This window comes from Phasianus colchicus, chromosome 12 (genome assembly GCF_987193195.1).
Source record: "Phasianus colchicus chromosome 12, bPhaCol1.hap1.1, whole genome shotgun sequence".
Taxonomy (NCBI): domain Eukaryota; kingdom Metazoa; phylum Chordata; class Aves; order Galliformes; family Phasianidae; genus Phasianus; species Phasianus colchicus.
In genome coordinates this window covers 17,344,721-17,369,378 of record NC_143447.1, presented here as the reverse complement: position 1 = coordinate 17,369,378, position 24,658 = coordinate 17,344,721, and the positions used below count along the sequence as shown (strand labels likewise).

The window sequence follows — 24,658 nt, the reverse complement described above, 5'->3', positions numbered from 1 at the left end:
AAAATGTATTAAACGGGATTTATTTTAGGTGGTTTCACAATTCTTAAAGAGTAGATGATACTTGCATTCCTGAAGGATTAAGTTCTACATTTCTTAATGCTAATTCAACCCTCTAAAAAAATCAACCCAATAAAACCAGCAACACTTTTTACAAGTAACAAGCACAACCTAAAAATTCCACCCTCAAAAACTGTCTTTTTGGTGCTCTCAAGATACTCTGTTTATAGAAGACATGCCAGGAAGCCTGCAATAGGAACAAATGCTTCTCTGGCACAAAGAAAACATTTCAGTGCCTCCCCCTTCCGAAGTATGCACACCTCATCACAATATATGCTAATATACCACCAAGTAAGTTTCTTTATCTTGCCATTTTTTATAACTTTTTCATCATATTTATTTCAGCATATGTCTGCTGTGCAGAGTGGAGCACTGCTGGATCAACAAAGAGTTTATAACTTTTTTAATAAATACATTAACAATTTACATATGTGAAAGCAAGTCAAAAAGGGATAACTATTTAAACTGCTTTGTTTATAAAGAAAATCTTAGTTTACACAGACATTTGGGGCCTTTTTTCCCCCCATTCGCTGTCCTTTGAAATTAATATGAACATAATACGCTAAAAATTTTATCACAGCTCTTTTGCTGTGTATGTAGGTATGCAGGTATGCCCACCTATGGACATAAACATACTTCCCTCCCTCCCCTTCCCCAGCCTCCCCCAAGGTTAACACACTTCACAGAGAAGCTCTCACAAATCAAATGCAGAACCTTGAGAAATGAAGACCAACTCTGTGCAGGTCTACTGTATGCAAGTGTCAAAATAGAGTAAACAGGGATAAATATTTACATTACTATTTTTTCCAAGTGAAATTTGTACTTAATGTCTTCTTCCTGAAGAATTCGGAACGCAGCAAAAGGGAAACTGTTTTTATTAAAAATAAAGCATAGAAGTGATGAAAATAAAGAAAATGTCACCAAACACACCAGAGCAACACCACTTGCTGTAGATATCAGTATAGGCCTTTGTTAATCAAACAGCACCTTCAGTCTCCAGACATATCCTAGGTACTCCAGTGGAATAAGTGTGGCTCACAGCAGTACCAGAAGCAAAGATCTGCTTTAAATACATGGATTTAAGTAGCACAGATGCCTGTTAAAAACTTAGTATAAAACTAGGATAACTCTGTGGGGTAAAATATTGAGATGAGAGAAAAAAAATAAAACTAAATTCTATGTGAAAGTCACAGGGCTTCTTCAAAGGCATGTATAGTCTTAGATGTACACATCTGAATCCCACTGTAGAACGTAAGAGATGGGAGCAATAAACAAAAACTGGTTAGGGATATAGTTTTTAAATTATAGGTCAGCTGGACACTGTTAGAGGAATGAAAACTGCCCCAGAAGACACAGTGGATCCACATGAAGGCAGTCACATTTGAAAAACACTGCAAATCTAGGGACTTAGAACTCAAAAATTTGTCTGGTTTGTATGCTATCTTTGCTGAGAGAAGTTAATGCTCTTAAAAACTTGGTATTTACACTTCCAAAAAAGTTTCTGCACTTCATCCAAATTTGATAGGGCAGGATTTAAGTGCCTCTTAATGTTCCCGACTGGGCACTTCTGCTGCTTTGGCACACACACTGTATTCCAGTACCAACGGGATACGACGTCTAATGCAGCTTTAAACTGGCAGCACTCCTGAGTAGTTTAAAATGTTTATCAACTCAGTAGGTCAAAAGTCTGCAGACACTGGGTGGAGCAGCAGTATGCCACAAAACTAACAGTTGTCCTCCTAGGGGAAAAAAAAAGGGGGGGGAACAGTTGTCAGTAAAGATTAAGATTCTGGCCCCATTCCACAGCAGACAATACGTTGGTTTGTAAAGCACAGGATTAGTTGATCTCAACACTTTAGAAAAAGACTCACTTGATACATCTGAGTGCCTGATACAAAGGCAAGGAAACACTGCAGGGGTTCTCAAAAACCTTCCTGGTTTCTTATGTGCTCAGTTTAAAGAAACTGTGTGTGGTTTTTACTTCTGCAGAGGGTGTGGCTGCATGTTATAGCCAGTAGGTTTAACAGCTGAAAGGAAAATAGCTGGGTAATTCTTTGGTTCAGCTTTGCTCATGTGTTTCTTAAATTACTGCTTGCAGGCATGAAATGACTGAAGTCCAGTGTCCTTGGATCCAGCTGAGAGAACAAAGTGGGCCCAGACCTTCAGCAAGGATGATGGACAGGCAGTGCTGTCACAGTGTGGCAGCAGGGGTTGACATGAAAGGGTGACACCAGCCTCACTGTGACCCTCCTCCTGCCCCTCTCCTGGCAGGGGCCTAGATGTCCACTTGAATAATGCTAAGATCTGATTTTTACTAACCCAGAAATCACACTTCAGCCAGTGCTAAACGTCATCTGTACTTTTTTAGAGATAGAAATACAGTTCAACACTTAGCTATCCCTTCCTGTAAGAGGATACAGAACGCGACACAGAAATCCAGACAGAAGATACTGGCATGGACGTGGCATGTGCTAATCAGTGCTGTTCAAATGTTCAGGATCCTTATCCTGTGTGTTTTCATGGTCACTGTAAGCTCTTTAGAACAAAAACCTGTCCTTCACATCTTACTAAACCAGCTATCACACTTCTACACTTCCACATAATCTTTCCATGTCATATACAAGCTACAGAGATGACAGCCTAGCCTGCTTAGATCTCATTTTCTGTGGCTTTGCTTCAAATGTCAGCTACTCAAAACTCTACTTATTAATGCCTTTCGTAGAACACAGTATGTTCATGTTTAAGGGAGAAAATGAGAACTGTCACAAGATAATTAACATTTTTTTTTTTTAAAGTGAAAGCCATGCAGAAATATTTTCTAGTCATATTTTAGAATGTCAATACTGTTTTTCTAAAACAAACAAAGTATGTTTTTGCTGAGTCACAAATTTAGTACTCATAATCCCAAAACTCTCAGTGCCTACTAATATGCCTACTGCTTCATAAATAAGTTCTACAATGAGCAACTCTAGAGAACTCATTACAGAGCAGAGGTTTCTATTCTCTCATTATTGGGTTCTTTCAGGTAATAAAAGGAAGCAGTGACCAGCAAGTAGATTACTATCACTTTTGTAGAAAATGATACTGTTCTAATGGAGCTGAATGACAGAAAGAAATTACAGCATTATCATAACATCTTATGTCACCTTGAATACAAAGATGGTCACGTGCAAGAAATTTATTTAAATGCATATAAAATCCATTGAATTTCAACATTCTGTAACAGAATGACGAGTTGCAGGATGCAATCTCTAATCTGAGGATCTTTCTAAGAAAGATTGCTTTTCCAAAATATCATCTATACAGCCTTCTGGCTGCTGCTCAGATTTGGCATACCTAAATTGTTTTCTTTTTGTATACTTGAATCATTGACAAATCAGATATTTATTATGCCACAAACTCACGAGAAAAATAACCTGTGATATAGCTGTGAGAAATAGGCACCATTGACCTGAAACAACTTTTTTTTTAATATAATAAATTTCTATTGAAAAGCAGTTTCTTATTTTTATGGAACACAAGCAGCAAATCAGTGGATTTCAGCAGGACAAGTAGTTGTTGTCTAAGTAATGATTTGACATGAATTTCTAAAAGAATCTGAACAGCTTACTTGCTTGTTTACCACTGAGTAACATTTCTTTATACCAAGTTAGTTTTCAAACAGTACCGTAGTTTAGTTTGATTTACACAAGCTATGAATACAAGCAGTGTTCCTATTGTAGAGCTTTAAGATCCTGACAGAATTCTGCATTTTCTCCCATGGACCCAATATTTGTAGCCCTAGCCTGGTGTCTTGGGAGACAAGGAGATGTTGCAGCTTGGCATCTTTGCAGTCAGGATCAAGGAGGTGTGGTAAAGGTATCTTTACCATAAGCTTACATCTCACAATGCTGGGCAGACATTGTGTGAAACTTCAAGCACATACCACTTCTGTAGAGTATGACAATTCTTCTCTGCAATATCTTTCCCAAAAGAGCAGAGGGCACAGCTATTTGAGTAGGACAGAGGGAAAATCATGCACACGAGCAAAAAGCATGAGAAATGCTAAATTTGAGCTCGGTATTGATAAATTTAAGACTAAACTCAGAGTAGTGGAACACAGATTAGTAAACTCACCTCAAAAATCACTGCAAAACAACCACTTTAAAGGTATTATCATCTTAAAGGCACTTCAAACCTTTATCTACGTGAGGGCAGTACTCTGAATCACAGGGGTTGGTCTCTCCTATGACTACTACCCAGCAAGGCAGTAAGTGTGTGTGGGCTTGTCTACTTGACTTGCAAATCCTGCAAATACATTCACAACTGCTCTGATGATGAGCAAAGATACTTTTAACAAACATTTTAGAGCAAGCCATCCTTTTACAATGCAGCATGTTTCCAATGTGTATCTTAAAATAATTAGCACAGATTTTTTTTTTTTAAAAGATTATTTTACTGTAGAATATTTACTTAAGTTCTGGCTTTAGAGCTTTCCCTGTTTTTAATCCTAGGATACTTTTACGTGGTGGTGGCATTCTTGAGTCAGGGCAGAGTTAAATACTGGTGTTAAGCCATATTTCCTTCCAAGGGCACAGAGATAATATGCACGTGTTGCATCACCACAAATAAATCAATCCCATCATATCTTCACTATCTAGAGGGAATCAAACAGGCAATTATTATTAAACAATCCAACAGTAGTATGCTGGTTTCCCTCTAAGAGAGTTGCCAACCATGTAATTGCTGGACAGGGGCTTTACATCTGAAAGGCTGCTAAACAAACAAAAAAAGATATTTTTCCATAAGATTTTTCTTTCTAAATGAATCTCCAGTGTAATTTCCTGTATAATTACCCTTGATGCAATCCTGCCATTGGAGTTTCCCTTAAGGGAAAGAGCTTTGGGTAGACAATGGTAAACATGGGCTGGCTACAGCGGTGACAGTGTCCCAAGGGACAGTGTAACAATTCCAAGAGGCTTTTTGGTAGTGAGATTGGAGTAAGAAAATTCAAATCTAAAAAAGAAAAAAGAAAAAAAAGACTTGTAAGAAAATACTGTATTATGAAGTCCAACATAAGAAGTACAATCCATGGACAGTTCAAAAACCATCTCTGTTGTTTTCTTAAGACTTGGTTGAAAGAACAGCAACATGAAGGAAGTGACACCAATTAAGGCAATGCATACGGTGCTTTCCATGTGCAAGTTCAAGAAGCTGAATGTGCAAGTTAAACATCCATAGGCATGAATTGGGTCCCAAAAATACAGTTGAAAAATACCACAGTTCAAGCAAGTAACAAAGCCTAGTAATATGCAATAAAGCATTGTGGACATGAAGACGGTCTAGACAGGTGTTTAGAAATTAACAACAATAGCAAGTTCTGAGAAGAACATCAGTACTACTTAACTAAAACGTCAGCAATGAACACAGCAGCAGGCTACAAGACCACAGTGTGACAAATAGTACATTTGCATCAGAAACAAAAAGTAACATAGCGTAGCCAAGGAAAGGCTACCAAAAAGTAGTCCACTCATTTCTGTCACACTTACCTAGCAGCAGTCACATATTTAGCTGCATCCCTGAAATCACTAAACAACTAAAAACCTCCAATCTCCCTTCCATATGTAGAAATTTAGAACAAAGACAATCCTATACTCATCAGTTAAATTGTTCTCTGGATCAGCTAATGCATTCTCCACAGAGCACAAACATTTCCTGTTTCCCTTTAGAATTCCCACATTAACTCTCCACCCTTCTGCCTTCTCCCAAGATGCCATTAACAGGGGAGACAGTACATCCAAATCTCAAAATCTGAATCTGCAGATATTCTGATATTGTAACTCACGTGACTGCATGATGCATAACCAGATCAGCCAAGGGCCCGTTTACAGCAGAGTCTGAACTGGGGCAGAACTAAAACAGCTCAGCTGTCACACTGTACTGAAATGGCCAACGGCTGCTAGTGTTTCTTTTGCCTTATGTATCACAAGCCTGCCAGTTTCAGAGTGTGCTGCCTGGCAAGAAGCTGCATTGTTGGCTGAGGCATCTAATCTTGCCTCAGGAACTGTATTTTTCATTCCCTATTTCCATTAAAGAGCTTCTCCAAAAAGCATCCTTCTTAATACAGTCCTCAAGAAACCGTTTCTAAGTGTCAGTCAACTTTTAGAAAGAGTCTTTGGATCCCTTTTTTTAGTATTTTTTTCTTGTAATACAGTATTTCAAAGAGAATTGGATTAAATAAATCTTTTAAAATATTCATCTTTGTCCTGCTCTTTGAGAAGCCATGTCAAGTGTTACTATCATTGCCAGAAATGCACTTCCACTCTTGTTGTAATCCTAGAATGGCTTGGGTTGGAAGAGACCATGAAGATCGTTTAGTTTCAACCCCACTGCTCTGGGCAGGGACACCACCAGGCTGCTGAAAGGCCCATCTAACCCCTCCTTGAACACCTCCAGTGATAGGGCATCCAAAATCTGAAGAGGACAAAGATTCTTACCTTTTAAATACACGTAGTAAGTGTTATAGAGGGTCCTCATAGCCAATTCTTGCAAAGGCAGCACATGATCTGTTTCTGTCCCTATAGATTTCACCTCTGCTGGCAGGAACACAGTTAATTGTCCCGATGAAAAAGAGAGCAGTTTCACCTCTGAAACTTGAATTGGAGAACCACAGCTAGAAAGACACAAGACATTTAAGAAGTGGTTAGGAAAAAATTAATGGGGAAACCCAAATTACCAACCCCCAAGCACACTTGATACTGTTCTTTAGTGCAGCACCATTCATGGACTCACTGCAGAATGCACTATGTATGGACACACATTCTCTTAAGATATCCAACCTTTGATGACATGTCACAAGACATCTGGAAGTCTGCATTTATCAAATAACTTCCAAAAGATAGAGAAATGAGTACACAATCCCAAGGGGGTGAGCCAAGTGCACTACTAAAGTAACAGACATTGCTCTTGTTTAGCCTACAAATGCTAAATATTACTAAAAACTTAAAATAAGGGAGCAATCTAATACTCAATAATTCATTTCCCTTATCTTGGATCAACCACTTGAGAATAATAGGACTCAACTACTGTTTATGGGGCATGCATGTGAGCTACAGCCACAAAGAAGTATGATTACTACTCAGTGATTATTTCCCATACCCTTCCCTATCCACAGAGTCCCTTTGAAAAACAAAAACCAAATAAAACCTCAGCTTGGACTGTAAAATCCTTTTTCAAACTGTAGTAAGTAAAAGGAAGGTTGCTGGGATTCAAGGAGAGAAATTCAGCCTGCATTAGAATAAGTTATTTATGTGATCCCTGTTGCAAGTTATCATGCCAAAGAGATGGGCATAAGAAAATTCAACTAAGAAGTTAGGGAAATCAACAAGGGAACTTAAATTGTTTATGACAACTTAAATTTGAAGCCAAGAGCAACTCGTTAGGGCCAGTCCTAACAAATAGAACATGAACGCAAATCTGTCAGCTTTCCCAGATATTGGACCTAAACCTGAGGTAACTGCTTTCATCCTTATCAGATGTGAAAGAAATGTGGTAGAACTTCTCTGATAAGGAAGAATCTCATCCTCTCCGATTAAAGAAAAAATACCTCTGAGAAATAAGTAAGAGTAGCATCAAGACGCAAGTCAATAAGCCTCTTTTTTAATATTTAATACTTCCCCACAGACCTTTAACAAAGGTAAAATACAATCTAGAATTTAGAGGTCCAGTATTCCAACAATTCATTCTCCAACAATCGATATGCAAAGAATTAGCCATCAACACCAATCAATCCATAATGCCATATTGTCAAGCTTAATCCCATACCAACCTAGATAGAAGGCAAACCCCGTAACCTCACTGCAGCTTCATTAGCTAAGAATTTTGGTTCACTCTGCATAAAGGGTGAAAATATGTATGCCCACTGCAGCACCCAAAGCAAGCATGCAAAACAGAGTATCAAGAGGAATAATTTAAGGAATGCATCCTTACATTTGGACATCTTAGGGAAAGAATCAGAACCTGTGAGTAATACTGGGTGCAAGAAGAGAAATTTGAAAACCAACAAAAGCAGTTTAAAAAGCAAGGGAGAAGGGGGAGAGATGGTCTATCCAGCTAGAAAAAAAACTGGAGCTGCAGGAGAGCCCTGTAGAATAAACCACAGTGAAGAAAAAACTATGATCATTCATTGGCTACTTTGAACAAGAGTGATAGACACCTAGCTGGAAACTATGAAATCCTACCTGCAAAAACTACGATCAAGCTTTATTTTGAGTATTGAGATCATTGCCTCTTACATAAAAGACTTTCTCCATCTGTCTGACTGCAGGATTCCCAGACAGAGATTCACTACTTAGACAATGCAATATATATCCTGTTTTCAGAAATCTAGCTTTATATTAGTAACAGCAGCATGGCAGATTTAGCCATCCTGTGGATGACTGAAGTACGAAAGCCTGGAACATCAAACATTTTTCCTGACCTCTTAAAAATTAGCATTGGTTACTCATGCTTTCTTAGAAGGAACGTAGAATGGTTTTGCAACATAAAGACAGGCATCTGACTGGTACACAAATGCACATACTTATTTGGGTATTGGAAATCAGTCGTGTGTTTTGGATGCTTTATTAAGCAGATTTTAATTATCATGTCTTATGGAAACTGAATAGTTACAAAAGATCAGCGCAAAGATTAAAAAAAATTTCCCTAAGTGTAAAATAAGGAGCAAAGACAGGATAGTTGGACCACACTTGCTTGAACATTTTCTGCATTATCATTAGTGTTTTGGTCACAATCAATACAATTCTATTACCTGTTGGGCATTTAATGTCTTTCTTACAATTTATTATTAGTTCTGAAAAAGCGAAGGCTAGAAATAATTTTCCCTGGAAAACAAAGTCAGTTTGAGACTGCACAAATTTCATGCAACTGCAAGTATTTAAATATCACACAACCAGCTGACATGAATATTAGAAAAACCTTAAAATGCCAAGACTCAGCATCTCACATATTGCAATAGAGCACAGGCTGTAAAGGGGGAATTTATATTTAATATAAGATCTGCTGAGAGCAAGCATACCAGAAATTTATAATTAGATGGTAATGAGGACAATCCTCCTCTGATCAGTGTTATACCAGTAAGGCTCCATTCATTTCAGTGGTGCTGATCCTAATTTATGCTAGTGTCAGTGCAGAAAGAATTAAGCCACTGTCCTAGTCAGACCACTTTTTCCTCACATCCTAACCACAAACATGAGACAACCTAGGATATTTTTAAAATGCACACTTAAAAATACATCTGTCAATCCACAATTCCTCATAAAAAAAACCTACTTTAGTTAGTATGTACCAAGACTTAGGAGAAGCTGATACTGGGACACAAAAATGAGCAAAGCTGCATGTGGCATTCCAAGATACGGCCCAAAATTTAGAGAAATAGGAAAACTTATGAAGTGGATAGATGGTGCAACACATGAAGAAACAGTTTGTGCATTCTTCAATTATGCAGATTTTGCAAAGCTTACAGTTCTGGCCATCTTTAAATGCTGCTAGCATTCAGCTTCGGGACTTACATTATCATTATAAACTCCTTCAGAATAACTGCAACGACTTATGGCTTAACAGGAAAATACTGAAAGTCAGCAATTAATAGAACATTTGTTGCAAAAGTAGAAGAGCTGGCAGCTGCAGTAATCCTCCTTAAACTGACATTAATTCTGAATCTATCACAAAAAAATTCAGTTGTATCACATAGGCACATATTTATGAGAAATTTTCAACGGAACACATTTGCAAAACATTTGATTTAATTCACACCTACCCGCTGCAACCAATGACTTTATTATACAGAAAAGATGGAAGGCCTTTGAGATGGATGTTGTTATCCACATAAACATATTGTAGCTCCCGTGAACGACCTAAATCTGGGTTTAGAAAACAAGAGAAAAAGTAAGGGGGAGAAGGGATGACTGACAATTCTGAGCTAAGTGATTCCTTTTAATTATAAATAAGAAATTAAATTCGATGGCAGCAAACAAGTTAGTATTTCCCAATTAGAAATACTTGAGCAAGTTATTTTAATAATTTTAAATGCTATTTCCAACTAATTTTTTTTTCAAATGATCCATAATAAAGCTCTTTTCCATAGGTCAGAAAATCCCATTTAAAATCTTATTCTGACAAACTCCAACTGAGGTATAAGAAGAAAAGTGACAATCTATTTCAAACCCTACAGTGCATACTTTTGCTTTTTTGTTGTTGTTTCAACTCAGAGGGTGGTGAGGCATTGGAACAGGTTGCACAGAGAGGTCGCAGATGCCCCTCTGGAGGGGCTCAAGGCCAGGCTGGATGGGATCCTGGGCAGGCTGATCTAGAAGAGAATTGGCGACCCTGCCCATAGCAGTTGGCACTGGATCATCTCTAATATCCCCTCCAGCCTAAGCAGTTCTGTGATTCTATACTGTATAGGGCCAAATCTCCTTTTCATTAACATTGCACCACTGAAATCACAGCCTTATTATCTGTGAAGTGGTGAAGAAAAAAACCATAAACGTGGTATGTCCCACTCTTTCTTCTCTCCGAGAAACTTGTTTAACTACATTAGCCATAACATAGCAGTGATCATTCAGAAACAAGTCCATGAGATTACAGAACACAGGGAAATACACAAGCATTAAACTGCAGAATATTATACAGCAGAAGTTGGGGTTATAAACAAACAATCAATACATCTGAATATGAGCTGCTTATTATTTCTGTTAAAATATTCATGGCTGGCAGTCAAAAGAAGCAAGCAGGGCATACTTAAGCAATACTTTCATGAACTATAAGTATGTTAATATTTCCAGATATAACCACATAGGTATGGAATAATTTTATTTTTGTTTAGCAAGCTGAAGTGGAAAAACAGAGCAAAAAAAAAAATTTAGGTTTCTAGGAATAATTCTCAGAAGGAAGAGTTTTGCTTATCAGTAAGATCCAGTCAGCCTGCTATCAAAAGAAGTGAAAAATCAAACAAAGTAAAGGGAATAGCTTTTTTCTAAGAGAGTTTTGAAATGTCAAAGCTGACATGTAGGATCATCTTGGCAGTCCATTTCATCTGTAGCTCCTATGCCATTCAGCGCACCAGGTTAGGAAGAGACATGCATTTAACACAGATTAAGCAGGAAACTGTCAAACACTTGAAAGCATCTGTGCTATGGAGGAGATAACTGCAACCCAAACAAACTGCATTATGAAAAGCCATGCGTATATTTCTTGACTTCTTAAACTTTCATGAGCATGTTATAGAAACTAAGCAAGATAAACAAGCCTTGTAGCTGAATCAGCTACATTGAAAGCTTTAGTACTATCGACTAGTTCGAACTTCCCATCTTTGTCAACTGGCAATTACCTTGATTAGCAAAAGATAAAAATGAATATAGCTTCTGCCCCTTTTGAAACAGCAGCCAAGAACAGAAGAAAAATTTAAACCATTTTCATATACAATATCTCTATTCAGCTATTCTGTTTGCAATAGTGATCTTTCATCATCATTCCTTACTGTAATAAGTAATACAAGCCCATTTTTATCACAGAATAGTTTCACTTTCACCTAGAGCTTTGGGTACCACTTTACAGAGAAAAAGCAAATGACATCTGAAACGATCTCCCCAAACATTTGGCCATCTTAAAATACACCTTCAGCTGTCACCCACTTGACTAGCAGCTGTAAGTATCAGAAACCTTAAAGACTTGAGCTGAGGAGCTTCAAAGAGTGCCACATCATCAAATCTTCAGTCTAAGGAAGAAGAACTGATACCCACAGAAAACTAACAAGTTCTGTTTCTGAAAATGTTAACAGAAAACTTGACTTCTGTTTCTTTTAATATAGGCTCCTACACTGCACTCTATAGAGGTTTTGCAACAGGTTTCAGGAACCATAGCTGGGGCTTTGCTCAAATCAGAATAACTGGACATCAGGGGATGTTTTTACCCATTACATGCTTCTTTGATCCCATCCCAAAGATACTCTAGTTCCAAGAACTATCCCCTGCAGCTGTCAACTGTCCTGCCCTAAGAAAGAAGTACAAATACCTCTGCTGACTGATTAGCACCACTGTGCAATGCTGCTGCACACCATTAAGAGTTAACACCTCAAAAAAGATGGGGTATTTTGACTCAATATGGCAGGGCTGAAAACAGTTCAACATAGTTCTGGGATATTTTTAGATGAAACAAAAACATCACTATCCTACAATGACGAAAAATATTGCAGTACCAAAGAACTAACACCGCAAAGTATTGTAATGGTGGAAAAGAATTGCTCAATAAAATTAAACACAAATAGCACAGGCCACTGAAAGCTGAGGGAGCCTCATGCTGCAGAAACCAATCTGGTGAAGAAGAGCAGAAAACTATAGGTTGCTGGGGCAGCTTGAATGTGATACTGTTTAACTCATTAATTTAGAGAATGGAAGAAAATTTTAAAAGAGGGCTCATCTTGCTCATTTCCACACAGATGTATGCAAATGGGCTGGAAATCAAGCAAGTCAAAAAAAGCCCTAAAGCTGTTCTTTTCATACACATTTAGGGGTGGGGACTTAGGCTGCATCTCATCTCTTCCCTCCGTCTTTATCTTATGCTATGTTTAGATTCTAAGTTCTAAGCTGACTGCATTTCCTAGGTAATTAAAGCAAATTTTTGGACGTTAGACAGAATATCTCAGTAGGAAAAATTCTATTCCCAAAGCCAAATAGCCTTTAACTATAAATGTTCCTTTGATATAGTTTCTTCACATTAAATAACCATGCATTTTCCAGTCCCCAAAAGATGTTTTTTCAAGTCTCAAACACTATCCACAAAGCTTAAATTTAAATAAAACATCACTTTAAAAAGCTCTTTGTATCTCATCCCATCTCCACTAATTTTTATGTCTTCTATCAGTCAACAAATATTGTCAAAAATTCTCTAGAAAACAGTCTGCAAGAACTTGGTAAAATAAGGAAGCTGTCCATCTATGAAAAGGCTAAAGCTACAAAGAAGGTTTTTATGTGGCTTTTGCAAGCACTGTACTGTCTAAAACACTTCCACTTTCCTCCTTCCAGGCTCCCAGATCAAAGACATCTCTCCTAGAAATGACCCAGTGCCATGAGTCCTGAACAAACCCCAATTCTATTTTTTTTCCTTTATTTTTTTTTTTTTCTTGTCTTAACCTCAGGGCCCTGGCATATGCATTCCACATGGCTGAAGATGGAACAAAAGTTCTTGTGTGTCTGCACTGATGCTCTTTTAACCATACTGCAAGGGCAAGGACACAAAAGCAGTATATACTGAGGTAGAATAAGACCTTTGTTTACTGTGCACTGATAATTACTAGACCCATTTTCTAAACAAAAAGTGCACATAAACCCCTAATAAAGTGATATAACACTGAGTATTTGCTGTCATAACATCCCCTGAACTGCCAGTATACTTCAGAATTTATGGCCTATTTTAATTATATTTGTACTCTATTACATAAATCAATTTTACTTTTGCAGTGTCATCAGATTGAAATTTCTGCTTGCAGCAGAATTTGTTTTCAGGCATTGCAGCATTTGCTAGCGGTAAAATTTTCGAGTTAACTTTCTATCAAAGTGTAATTTGATTGTAAGATTGATACAAAGGGATCAGAAGTGCTATCTGCCATTCCAGAACAGAGTTCCTAAGACCACTTATTGGGACAGTATGAAAGCCAGTGACAAGAAAATAAAAAGCAATTATATAGAGCTGGCCAGAATGCAGTTTCCAGCTCAGCTTACACACCTCTGATTTGGGCATTTTTAGAAATTCATTAGGAAGGCCCAAACATTCAGATCCACACACTTGTTTCTTTGAGCGTAAACCAACACAATGTGGAAAAATAAAAATACCAGCATATCCAAACATCAGATGTATCCTGCACAAGAAGTGACTAATTCAGTATTACTTACCTATCTGCTTGTTTCCCTAATCAGAGTGGTGTAAGCTTTTACTGAATTCAACAAAACTGAAAAATACCAGAATTTTTTTCTTAAGATGCACGTGCCCTCAAGCTCATTTGCAACTATTAGCACCTCAAAGAATGCACAGGGCAAAATCCTACACAGGATCTATCCAGCAGTGCACAGTGCTACTGCCAGAATCCACCTGACACTATCAGTCTAGGAACAGGAAAATGCCAGCTTGCACTACGCCTAACAAGAGCCACACAGGCAGCAACAAGGGACACATTTAGCTGGGGAAGAATGGGTACCTTGCCACATTTGATGCCAACCACCATATGAAATAAAGTAAATCACACTTGAAAAAGTTTTAAGCAACACGTTCCAAGCATGAACATTTCTTCTACCACAGATGTGCCTCTTAAAAAAGCAAAAAAAAAAAACATTCTTTGGAAGTGTGTAAGATGGCTGCCTTCCTACTCAACTCCCTCACAGAAAAACAACTGTAAGACAATTACTGCTCAAATATCACTTTTCTTTTTTTCTGCAGTATCTTTCACTGTTGTTAATCCTCCCTGGCCATGGGTGCTATTAATGGAGAAGTTAGATATAAATATACAAAAAGTTAGCCAGCATGTGCAGCTAGCAGTAATATGCTATAATTATAGCTTAACTTCAGTAATACTCTAACATTCCACGTAGTCCAGCACACCAAGGAAAACATTTTCTCATACAGCAGAAAATAAATTTAATTTTGCTTTTCAATGCACTCTATTTAATGCCATCACATCTCGACCACTCTGAAGCCTTCTGATTCTTCACCAAGGATTAAACATTTACGTTTATGCTGGGCTGCTTTTCCTCTGAACTCTAGGATTTATGATTCAGTTTCATATTCACAGATAGCAAATTATCTCCAAATGTTCACCAGTGAGTCACTATTAAGAACTACTGAACAAGGTCAATTGACAGTCTTTGATGTTTTCCATTATTTTAAAAGTTCCCTCAGAATGTTTTGAATTTGAGTCTAAAAATAAAGAAAAAAGGTGTATCATTATATTACAGATTTATTTCCTCCTTTTGAACTTAAAACACGTGAGTAGATCTGTGGCTCATGCAGGTCATAGCTCACTTACAGATAAGCTACCAGAGGAGAGGCAGAGAAAACTTCCACCCTTAAATATTTCACATCTTCTCTTACTGATCATCATCTTATTTTTGAAAAATTAAGAATATTCCACTTCTCTCTCATGAAATGGAGTTGGGAATATTTGCCAAACTGAGGCTTGCTACTTTGCTTGTTTCAGATGGTACTGTGAAATCTGGATGATGCATCCTGGAACTCATTTTCTCATTTATATAATGACATATGTTGGGACATAACTGAAACACCATGTCTGGAGACATTATTTGCACTTGTCAGTAATATGAACTAAGGTGTTAAAAAAAATAATCAGACTCTCAGCTGCTTTAAACGCTGAATTGCTAGTATTGAAAAAATTAAGTTAAACCCACAGTTTCATTAATTTAGAAATAAAAACATCCCATTTTTAGTCACCTTCATTTTCATCTTCTTTTCAATGTTATTATCGTCACTTCATCTGCACCTAATTAACCAACCTCTAAGAGTATTCTAGAAAAAAAACTACTAATGGCTATTCAGCTGGCACAGTAAATCTGCATGCACATCTGTATTTCAGCAGAGATTAGCTTACTGATACATGGAAGATGTCTCGCTTTTCATGGACAAAATATGCAGTCCACCCTTCCTGCAGTCACAATGACTTCCCACAACAAAAAACCACTTGGTCACCACACCTCCTGCTCATGAAGACCTGCCTCTACACTTCCAAACTTAGAAAGGCTTGAGGAAAAAGCAGATGAAGTTTTTCTTGTGCATCTGCTGTGAAAGTTTTGATGGATGCCTGTACACCACACAAACTAAATCTTAGCTAGACTATTCAGTACTGACATTCCTAGCAATGAAAAAAATCACTTATATGGATTTACTGGGACTCCTCAGCACGTTTCCTACCCTAGCTGAAGAATCTTACTTAAACACCAGATCCAGCAAACAGAAGCAGGTCACTACCTAAAGTGGTGGAACTCAGATTACTCAGTACTATATTTAAACAAGACATCATTTAAACTTTTTCCCCCATTAGCTAAAAAAAAAAAAAAAAAGCAGATTTGATAGATGACCCATGGCTCTAAAGCAAATATGAAACCTCAACCTGTATTTTTTTCATTTATTAATATATTTTCCAACAATTTGATCACTGTAGGTACTCCATAAACAGAGTTTGAAGGGATCAGAATGGATGAAAAATCACCTGTTGCTTTTTTTTTTTCTTTTTTTTTTTTTCTTTTTTGAGGAGAAAGAGGAAGAGGAAGCAAATTTGTTTCCCCATCTATTCTCTGACCCACCCCCAGCCCAGTGAAAGCAGTGACTCACCAAGAGGCAGAAATGCAAGGCGGTTCCCAGCCATGGAGAGCTCATTGAGGCTTGGAAGCTGGCACAGATGGCGGGGAACATACCACAGGTGGTTCCGGTCTGCAGTCAAGTACTGCAGTGAGAGGCACATATGCAGCCTTTCAGGTAAGGTTATCAAGCGGTTGGTTGAAATATCCAGTGTTTGCAGCTCCCTCAGATCTCCAACCTCTACAATTCAAAGAGGAAGTGTTGAGATATGTCAATGTAATTGTTTTCATAAGCAAGACCAGAAAAATGCTCACTTAAATCAAAAACAAAGGTCAGCTGTTTGCTGTCCTGTTTTTCCCCAGAAAATACAGGTCTAAGAATGTGTTCAGAAACAATACTAATTATCCCTATCACCACAGTCTTTCAGATCTTCCTGATAAGCAACAGCATGCTCATATGAGCTCTCTCAATACAGTGCATTCCTAAACTGTTGATCAAGCAGTACCTGGGTCAAAATCAGAACAAGCCAAAATATAATTAAAAAAATATAAGTTCTGTTACATAACTTGCAGTTACCAAGGGAATTTCGCATGACCCCGGATTCATGCAAGCTCAAATTAATATTACATAATTTTAACATTTGAGGATGCAACTTTGGTATCAACCTTAAGTTGTTATATTGCAAAATATTACAGTAAACTACAAATGATAATTGCAATAACTACAGTTTCTAGAAGTTCTTCTCTTAGCATTTTAACAATCTGGTTAATATCTTCAGGAGAAGTAGTCTACTTTGCATTTTATATAACACTGTGGACTTCTACTGCAGATAACAAATGAAGATTTTCCAAGTCAGCAAGATGCAATCAACCAAGTGGCCTTACTCGTGCACCACAGTCATTTCCTTGCCTCTGGCCTTTGGACCAGGGTGTCCTTCTTCAAGGACAGACTGAGCAATATGTTAAGCAGCTCTATTGGAGTGCTAATTGATCAGGTACTGACTCCTTTACAGTTACTCTATAAATTCTATCCACTGTTGTCCCTAAACATGGAGAAACTTGTGCTTTCTTTGTGAACACAGCAATGGAACTAACTCACTGAGCTCTCAGAGTTTTCATGATAATTCACAGCAGAATCAAATTTTCTTTACTTTCAGCTGAATGAAATCAGTTCTCACATCTGGTAACTTCTAAACAAGGTTCACCAGAATTTTCTAGACTGGAAACAGCAAGCAACCTACACAACCCACAGTCAAAACAACCCGCATGATTTACAGACCTACCACTGGTTGTTTGTTGGGTTTTTTTTAGAGAAAATAAATAGGACGATACTGTTAAAGCTCAGGAGAATCTGCTGTGCCCTTTAGCTCCCTCTGCAGCAGGAGCTAGAAAATCCGCTATTCCCTGAGCATCTTGTATGCTACATACCAAGAAATAAACAAAACACTGGGTTAATTTCAAGCTGTCTGCTCTGCAATGGGAGAAACAGCAAGTCTGAAGTTGACCTTGGGAAAAAACTGCTAAAGTTTTACTTTTAAGACTAGAAACATGACAAGAAAAAAAAGGTAAATATAATGCAATTATTAGCAATTCTCAGAAAAACAGTAATTAACGTTTGTGCGTGCACTTACAAAGAGCTGTTGTCTGCTGCAAAAAAAAACTACATTAACTACAATAAAGAATCAACAACAAAGTACATGAATACTCTCATAAGAAAACTGACAAACTGCAGCTATACACAGCTACCATTTTTCAAACATCTCACAGTTTCAATTTTAACAGCAACCATAAGCTCTCTTAAAGTTTTTGTGTGTTTGCTTTACTATAAGACTGAATAGCAAAAGCAAAGTGACATCTAAATAGCAAAAGACTACTATGCTAGAGAACTACAGTAGGGCAGTCTAATTTTTAAAGAGTTTTATATTCATCTCAAAAAAAAAAAGACATGCTTTAAAATAGTGACAGGAAGAGAGCCACCTACATTCAGCCAAACCACTGACCACATGCAGTCAATAATAGGCCTAGCTATTTTCATACACTAACCTTTTTCTCCACCACTAAAAACAGTTTTCTAATTCAGTTTTGGTCCAAAATCCCATAAATGTTACGGATGGCAAAACTGGCAGAATTTCAAAGGCATTGCTGGAATGATATGTTTCAAATCTAAGAGGAAATAAAAGTATTCTCACTTTATCCTTCATCCAAAAAACACATACTTGTCCAAAACTTCATCCTCTCTACCTTAATCTTCCAATGCATACCAGATGTAAACATCCACTTTCAACCTATAGTGCCATATGTTACAGAAACACTCACCAACCCACGATGAAGTTAAGAAGTAAACCAAACCATTTCACAGAATCACAGAATCACTAAGGTTGGAAAAGACCTAAGATCATCCAGTCCAACCATCCACCTATCACCAATGGTTCTCGCTAAACCATATCCCTCAACACAACATCCAAACGTTCCTTGAACACCTCCAGGGAAGGGGATTCCACCACCTCCCTGGGCAGCCCATTCCAGTGCCTGACCACCCTTTCAGAGAAGTAGTGTTTCCTAATATCCAGCCTGAATTTAAAGTACCATCAGACGAAACTCCCAGACTCCCCACCATAGCACTGAACGCTCATGCTGAAGAACACACTCAGACATTTACTAATGACAATTTGGTTTCAATCCAAAGCAAAGGAAAACAATGAAGAATAATAACACAAAATATAAACAGTCCATTAATAAGTTTTTCAAGCCTTTAGTTACTATTGCCCACACTTTAAAAAAAAAACACCACAACACTAAAAGGTATTTTATCTGACAAGACTGAAAGGCTTACAAACCTCTCTTGCCATCACCTTATCAAGCGCTACAACATTTATGATGGGGAGACTTTGGAAATTTTAGGCAGATTCAGAAAACAGCTATTCCTAAATAAAAAGAGCCAACAGGGAAGGGACTTAACTGGGTGATAAGATTTTTTTACTGGTTAAGAAATGGACAAATACCACATCACCATTACACCACATTGAGGAGTTCTGATTACATTTAAACGGAACTCAAAGGTGTAAATTTGAATTTATATTAGCTCTAGTATTAAGTTTAAGGCTATTAAAATCAACAAGGCAGCGCTCTGAGCCCTGTTCTGACATCAGGAGCTCAAAGAAATCCCCAGCAGCTCTTTTGAACTCCTAACTGAGGACTTCTCAGACTGGTGAAGGCAAACCAAGACCCAGCACCAAGTTCTTGTGCTGATTCTTAGATCTGAGTACTTCAGCTGTGTCCATCTGCACAGATTAATGCCTTCACATAGTGTTGGGCAATTCTGTGGCTTAGCCATATGGTACAAACATGCTCATGGGGTGCTGTGCACCAAGTAGCTGACAGCCTGTAAATTCACATACTGCCTTACCTCACAGGAACTTATACATAGGCTTATAGCCAAAGTCCTGCCTACAGCCTTCTGAACGTGATTTCAATGACACCGATGTACATATGAATATTTCAGACTATCCTAAAACTGCCAGCACTCCAGTAATTAATTCAGCCTTTTCATCCTTATAATGTGGAGACTCAGAAGTGATAACTGCAGCTCCAAAAAGCAGGCTTTGCAGTCATCGCAATAGCTTTCCCAGCCATTTGGAGAAAGGGATAACTATGCTTACTGGCCTCTAACACATGCATTTTCAAAAGAAAAGCTACTTAATAAGTTTGTCTCTCAGCACAGGGAGAGAAAAGAAATACCAGTATACTTTCTCCAAAAAATAAGTAAATCTTTCAAAGATTTTCAGAAAATTTCCAAAAATCACTGAACTTCTATCAAAAGGCTCAGTATTTGTATTAACATATCCAACAAAAAGGGGGAAAAAACTGGCTCAGGTGGTCTAAATGCCAATTTTTAAAACCAATTCCCCTGGTTTAATCCAAAGAAGAGCCCATCTGTAAGTAACCAGCCTATGCAGCACAAGTGCTGCCAAAGGCAGTTCAGACCTGAGCCTTCTGTCTTGAAATCTGAAGAGCAATCCCATCTCTCGTCTGATGGGTCACACCACAAAATTTCATTCAAAGATAAACAAAACACAAACAATTGAGTTTCAGTGAACAGAAGGCACAGATTTACTTGAAATCAAATGCTTTCTGAGTCTTTCAATCCAAGTAAAGATAAAAAGAGGACAGGAAAGGGCTACAGACCTACCTGCATGAGTATGCACCTCAAAGCAGGATGCTAAGAGAAAGCAGAGAACCTACAAGGAATGGAAAAAGGGACTTATCAGCAAGGAGCTGTCACTTAGAGGTCAGACTGTAGAAATGAAATTAAAACTGCCAGGAGGCCAGGAAAATGGGAACTCACAGAGAAAATTAAAAACAAACAAAAGGTTTCTCAATAGGAAAGAGCAAGAAACTGAGAACTGGTGTCAATAAGGGGTAGAAACCAGGAAGACAATCCAAATATTAAATTAGCTTTTTGCATCACATTTTTTCCTGTAAGAATAATGCTGCATATGAGGACAAAGACAGAATACCTCACGGGAGAGAGGACAAAGCACTGAAAATTACCACATTCATTGCTAAAATGAATGAAGCTACTTAGAAAATTTCCATCACAGAACACTGCAAAAAAATGAGCTACATCAGAACTGCAAGCTCAGGATCAGGGTCTCTCCATGAATAAGACATTTCCTTGGACAGTAGCCTAAGTCTGGACACCAAACATAGTGCCTGTGTTAACCTAAGTTAACGTGACTTCGTGCTCTTTATTATCTTACGTTAAGGGGAAGGAGCAACCAGGAATAACCAGTGACTGCAAGACAAGAAGAATGAAAATGCAACCTTGATCATTCCAAATGTAAATCAAGTTATACTGGCTTATCTTTCTCTGATGAAATTCCTTAGTTAACACATGGGTGTCATATCTCACAGCAAACAATTGGCATGGAACAATATTACCACTGGTGATATTCCTTGAGGGCTTACTTTGTTTAGAACTTCTATTTTCTGCCATGGTAAAAATAATTGTTAGGTTTTGCTTTGGTGACGACATAAGCATTTCAAATATTACTAACATGACTGAGAATCCAATTACTATATAGAAAGAAAAGCAAGAACATTTAGACTTCAGCGACTGAAATGGAATGAAGAATATCAGCTTGAAATAATGGCAGAAGAGAGGGACTGGTTATGCTGGTTCACGGGTTACAAGTCAGCACTGAAAATAACTAATGCAATTTCTTGATCTAGCCAAATCATCAGGAACAAAGAATACATTAACTTCATACTGTTAGCAATAATGGTCCTGCTTTTATCATACAAACATTTCCATCTGGCACAATGTTGTCTGACACCCACTGCAAACCCAGCAGCATGTTGCTGTCCCACAGCTGCAGCCATAGTCTTTGCTATCCACCATTCAGTTTTCTTTCCAGCTTGTGGTACCCAAGAGGATAGATTCTTACTAATCTTTGCAGAATCAAGGGCTGTGAGGACTGGCTGTCATGTGAAGCACTGGACTTCATGCACCCAGTGGTCCCTTTATATCCTGAGGTCCAAACAGAAAGCAGTGGATTGCCTCAGGAAGGGAACAAAGTGCTTGTGGCTACCACACTTGGTGTATGAAATGATAATTGACTTCCATGAACCTCAATACAAGATGCATTTTCCTATCAGGTGATGCAAGTGAAAGATGTTTGAAGTTTCTCATACTCACAAAGCTTATTACCTGTTCCATTTGAGAAAAACATTTACATATCTGTGCATGCCTGTAAAATTTAAATGTGTTTCTATTATCAGTTTAAGAACTCTATTGGACAGGAAACACAAGTTTAAATAACCAAGAGCTTGAGGGAAAAGATCTTTTAGATCCACTCTAGGATGTCTCAGGAGAACTTAAATAGTTTTTAAAATGGTTAAAGCAAATTAAATAGCCTATTACATATTACATTACATTTACTGTCCTACTAAGCAGCTCACATTTTGTGGCCTATAAAAAAAATGACAAAAAATCCTCTTGCACTAACTGGCACTTACGACAGACCTGTGCCATCATCAAAAAGGAAGTCTGACCATAACTCAAAATTGGAATAATTAGATTTAAGGACACAGAAAGGGGGAGGTGAAAAGAATTACATTTACATTTTGACATGGCTGTATGCAAAGCTTTTACCATACTGTTAGTGTAAGTTTGAAAAATGTCCTGTTCCTCATCACTAACAAACCTGAAGGTGACTTATTCCTCTATTTTCCTTATGCAGGATAATATCTGCTCTATGATTTGAGAAAAACAGACAATGGGACTGGAAGATGTACTGGGATACTGCAGAAACTATTTCATGAATAGCCTGCTTTTAAACAAGGTCCTGAATATGTTCAAACCCATAAAAACTATATGGGAAAAAGCCTCTATCCCAGCTGATTGAAATTGAATCTGTCATTAAGTAAACCTTGGTTCCACTTCACATAGATTTCCTGACTGGAAAGAACAGAGTCAAAGTTCTTTCGTGGCACAAGTGTTTTTCTGAATGAACCTACTCATATAAGTAATACCTCAAAGATGTTCCCAATTGTGCTTCCCCTGCCTCAGCCACTAACTATATTGACACTTTTCAAAATCATTTCAGCAGCAGGCAAAACTCAAAATAAGTGCAAAATATATGCTTCTTCTGCACATACCCACATACAATCTTTTATCCAAATTGTCACTGCTAAATGTCATGCACTAATTTAGTACCAAACCTTATTTACTTTGTACCATCATTCACAAAAGTGGGAAGAGTGGTATTCTAAAGTCCAATTTTGCAAAACAGCAACTTCAGTTCAGCAAAGTGGCTGAAAACGCATCAGGTGTGAGGGTCTCATTAAGGCAAACTCTCCGAAAGGTCAGTGGTTTCCCACCTCTTACCACAATTAAATTTAAACTGAGAATACCAAAGTTGCTGGTTTCATATGTCCTCTCTCCCCTCAACATCAGCACTGAAGCAGCAGGCTGAGAGCACAGATCTACAGCACTTATTAGGTTGTGTTCCATGTTTACCTCAATGCACAGGGCAACACAGCTAAGCCCACATAGGTGCCTGCAAACCTCTGCTGGCAGTCACCCACACAGGCAGATCGATTCTCCAGAAAAGACACCTTCCCCAGCAGTGATAGGAGGAGACACACTGTCAGGAATCCACGCAACACCAACAGAAGCAGCTACCAGAGTTAAGGCTATGCGTTTGCTCACATTATTTAAGACAGATGCCTTGCCAAATCTCCTTATATAAGATACTACTTTTTTAAACTGTTATTCTTCAACTTGCATAAGTGCTTGTGCTTATGCTTGCACAAACACATGTGGAATTCCACTTTATTCCATAATTTGGCAGTTTAAATGAGGATAGTTAGAACAACTCTGATCATAAATACGCCAGAAATTAACACATGTGAGAATAGCCAAAAAGGATGGCAAGAGGAATAAGTAAGGAAAAAGGTTAAAGAAATGAGTAAGGACTCATCCAAAATAAAGAGTGAGGGTGTGGGGGAAGCAGCTGTTTATGCACAAAGGTAACTGCGGGCCATGAAACCATCAGCCAGCTTTCCTTTCTCAGAAAACAACTTATTTTATTCCAGTGTGCTCTGCCTAGCACTTTACTACTCCAAAGTGAGATCCTGTTGTTAAACAAACATGTAATAGATGCAGAATTACTATGCTAACAGTTTGCTACAGTTTTATTAAATGATGTCCCAAATTTTGGATAGAGGAGCCAATATAAACCGTGAAGAGATAGAATGGTACTTCAGCAAGTAGGCTACATGGAAAATTCTGCTAGTTCCTTACAAAAAAAGTCTCATTAAGGAAGTGATGCATTTTTGCTGCTGTCTTTCCTCTCAGCAACAGCTGTTTACGTTTTTTCCGAGTATTCCTGGGTGGTATGAATGTAAACAAATACAGTATGAATAAAGTATGAGATCTTTTACGTTCCTCTTGTTTTATTTCTGTCTATCTTTACTGCTGCACATCACCCATAACTCACTGTGCACTCCTGTCAATACATGAAATGCAAAAAAACCCACCACCTTTTGGAAAGCCTTTGCAAACAAAATAAAGAGCCAATGCTTTGAACTGAGATGTTGATTAACAAGCGATGGCTTAGATTATGTGCAACAAACCAATCGTTGCTTACAAACAAGGTAAACAAACGAGCTTCCTAAGGAAGTGATTAAGGATGGCTCAGGAAGCCACACAGACAGGACCAATCCTAGCTCTAAGTTACAGGACAGCTTTTTCCTTT

At 37.9% G+C, this 24,658-nt stretch overlaps 1 protein-coding gene across 5 annotated transcripts in view; it reads right to left on the bottom strand.

Annotated features, from left to right (window-relative positions):
- Positions 1-916: 916 nt before the first annotated feature.
- LRRC28 (leucine rich repeat containing 28) overlaps positions 917-24,658 on the bottom strand; it is a 47,796-nt gene continuing 24,054 nt past the window's right edge. For 4 of the 5 annotated variants that reach the window (XM_031587783.2, XM_090149080.1, XM_090149082.1 and 1 more), the window contains 5 exons: positions 16,432-16,638; positions 9,854-9,956; positions 6,534-6,709; positions 4,893-5,052; positions 917-1,796 (listed from right to left, as the gene is read on the bottom strand). In XM_031587783.2, the coding sequence (XP_031443643.1) occupies positions 1,724-1,796; positions 4,893-5,052; positions 6,534-6,709; positions 9,854-9,956; positions 16,432-16,638 (719 nt within the window). In that variant the 3' untranslated portion in view covers positions 917-1,723. Of the gene's footprint in view, positions 1,797-4,892; positions 5,053-6,533; positions 6,710-9,853; positions 9,957-16,431; positions 16,639-20,586; positions 20,620-24,658 lie in introns of those variants that run through there. The other variant, XM_090149081.1, reaches the window with a different exon arrangement.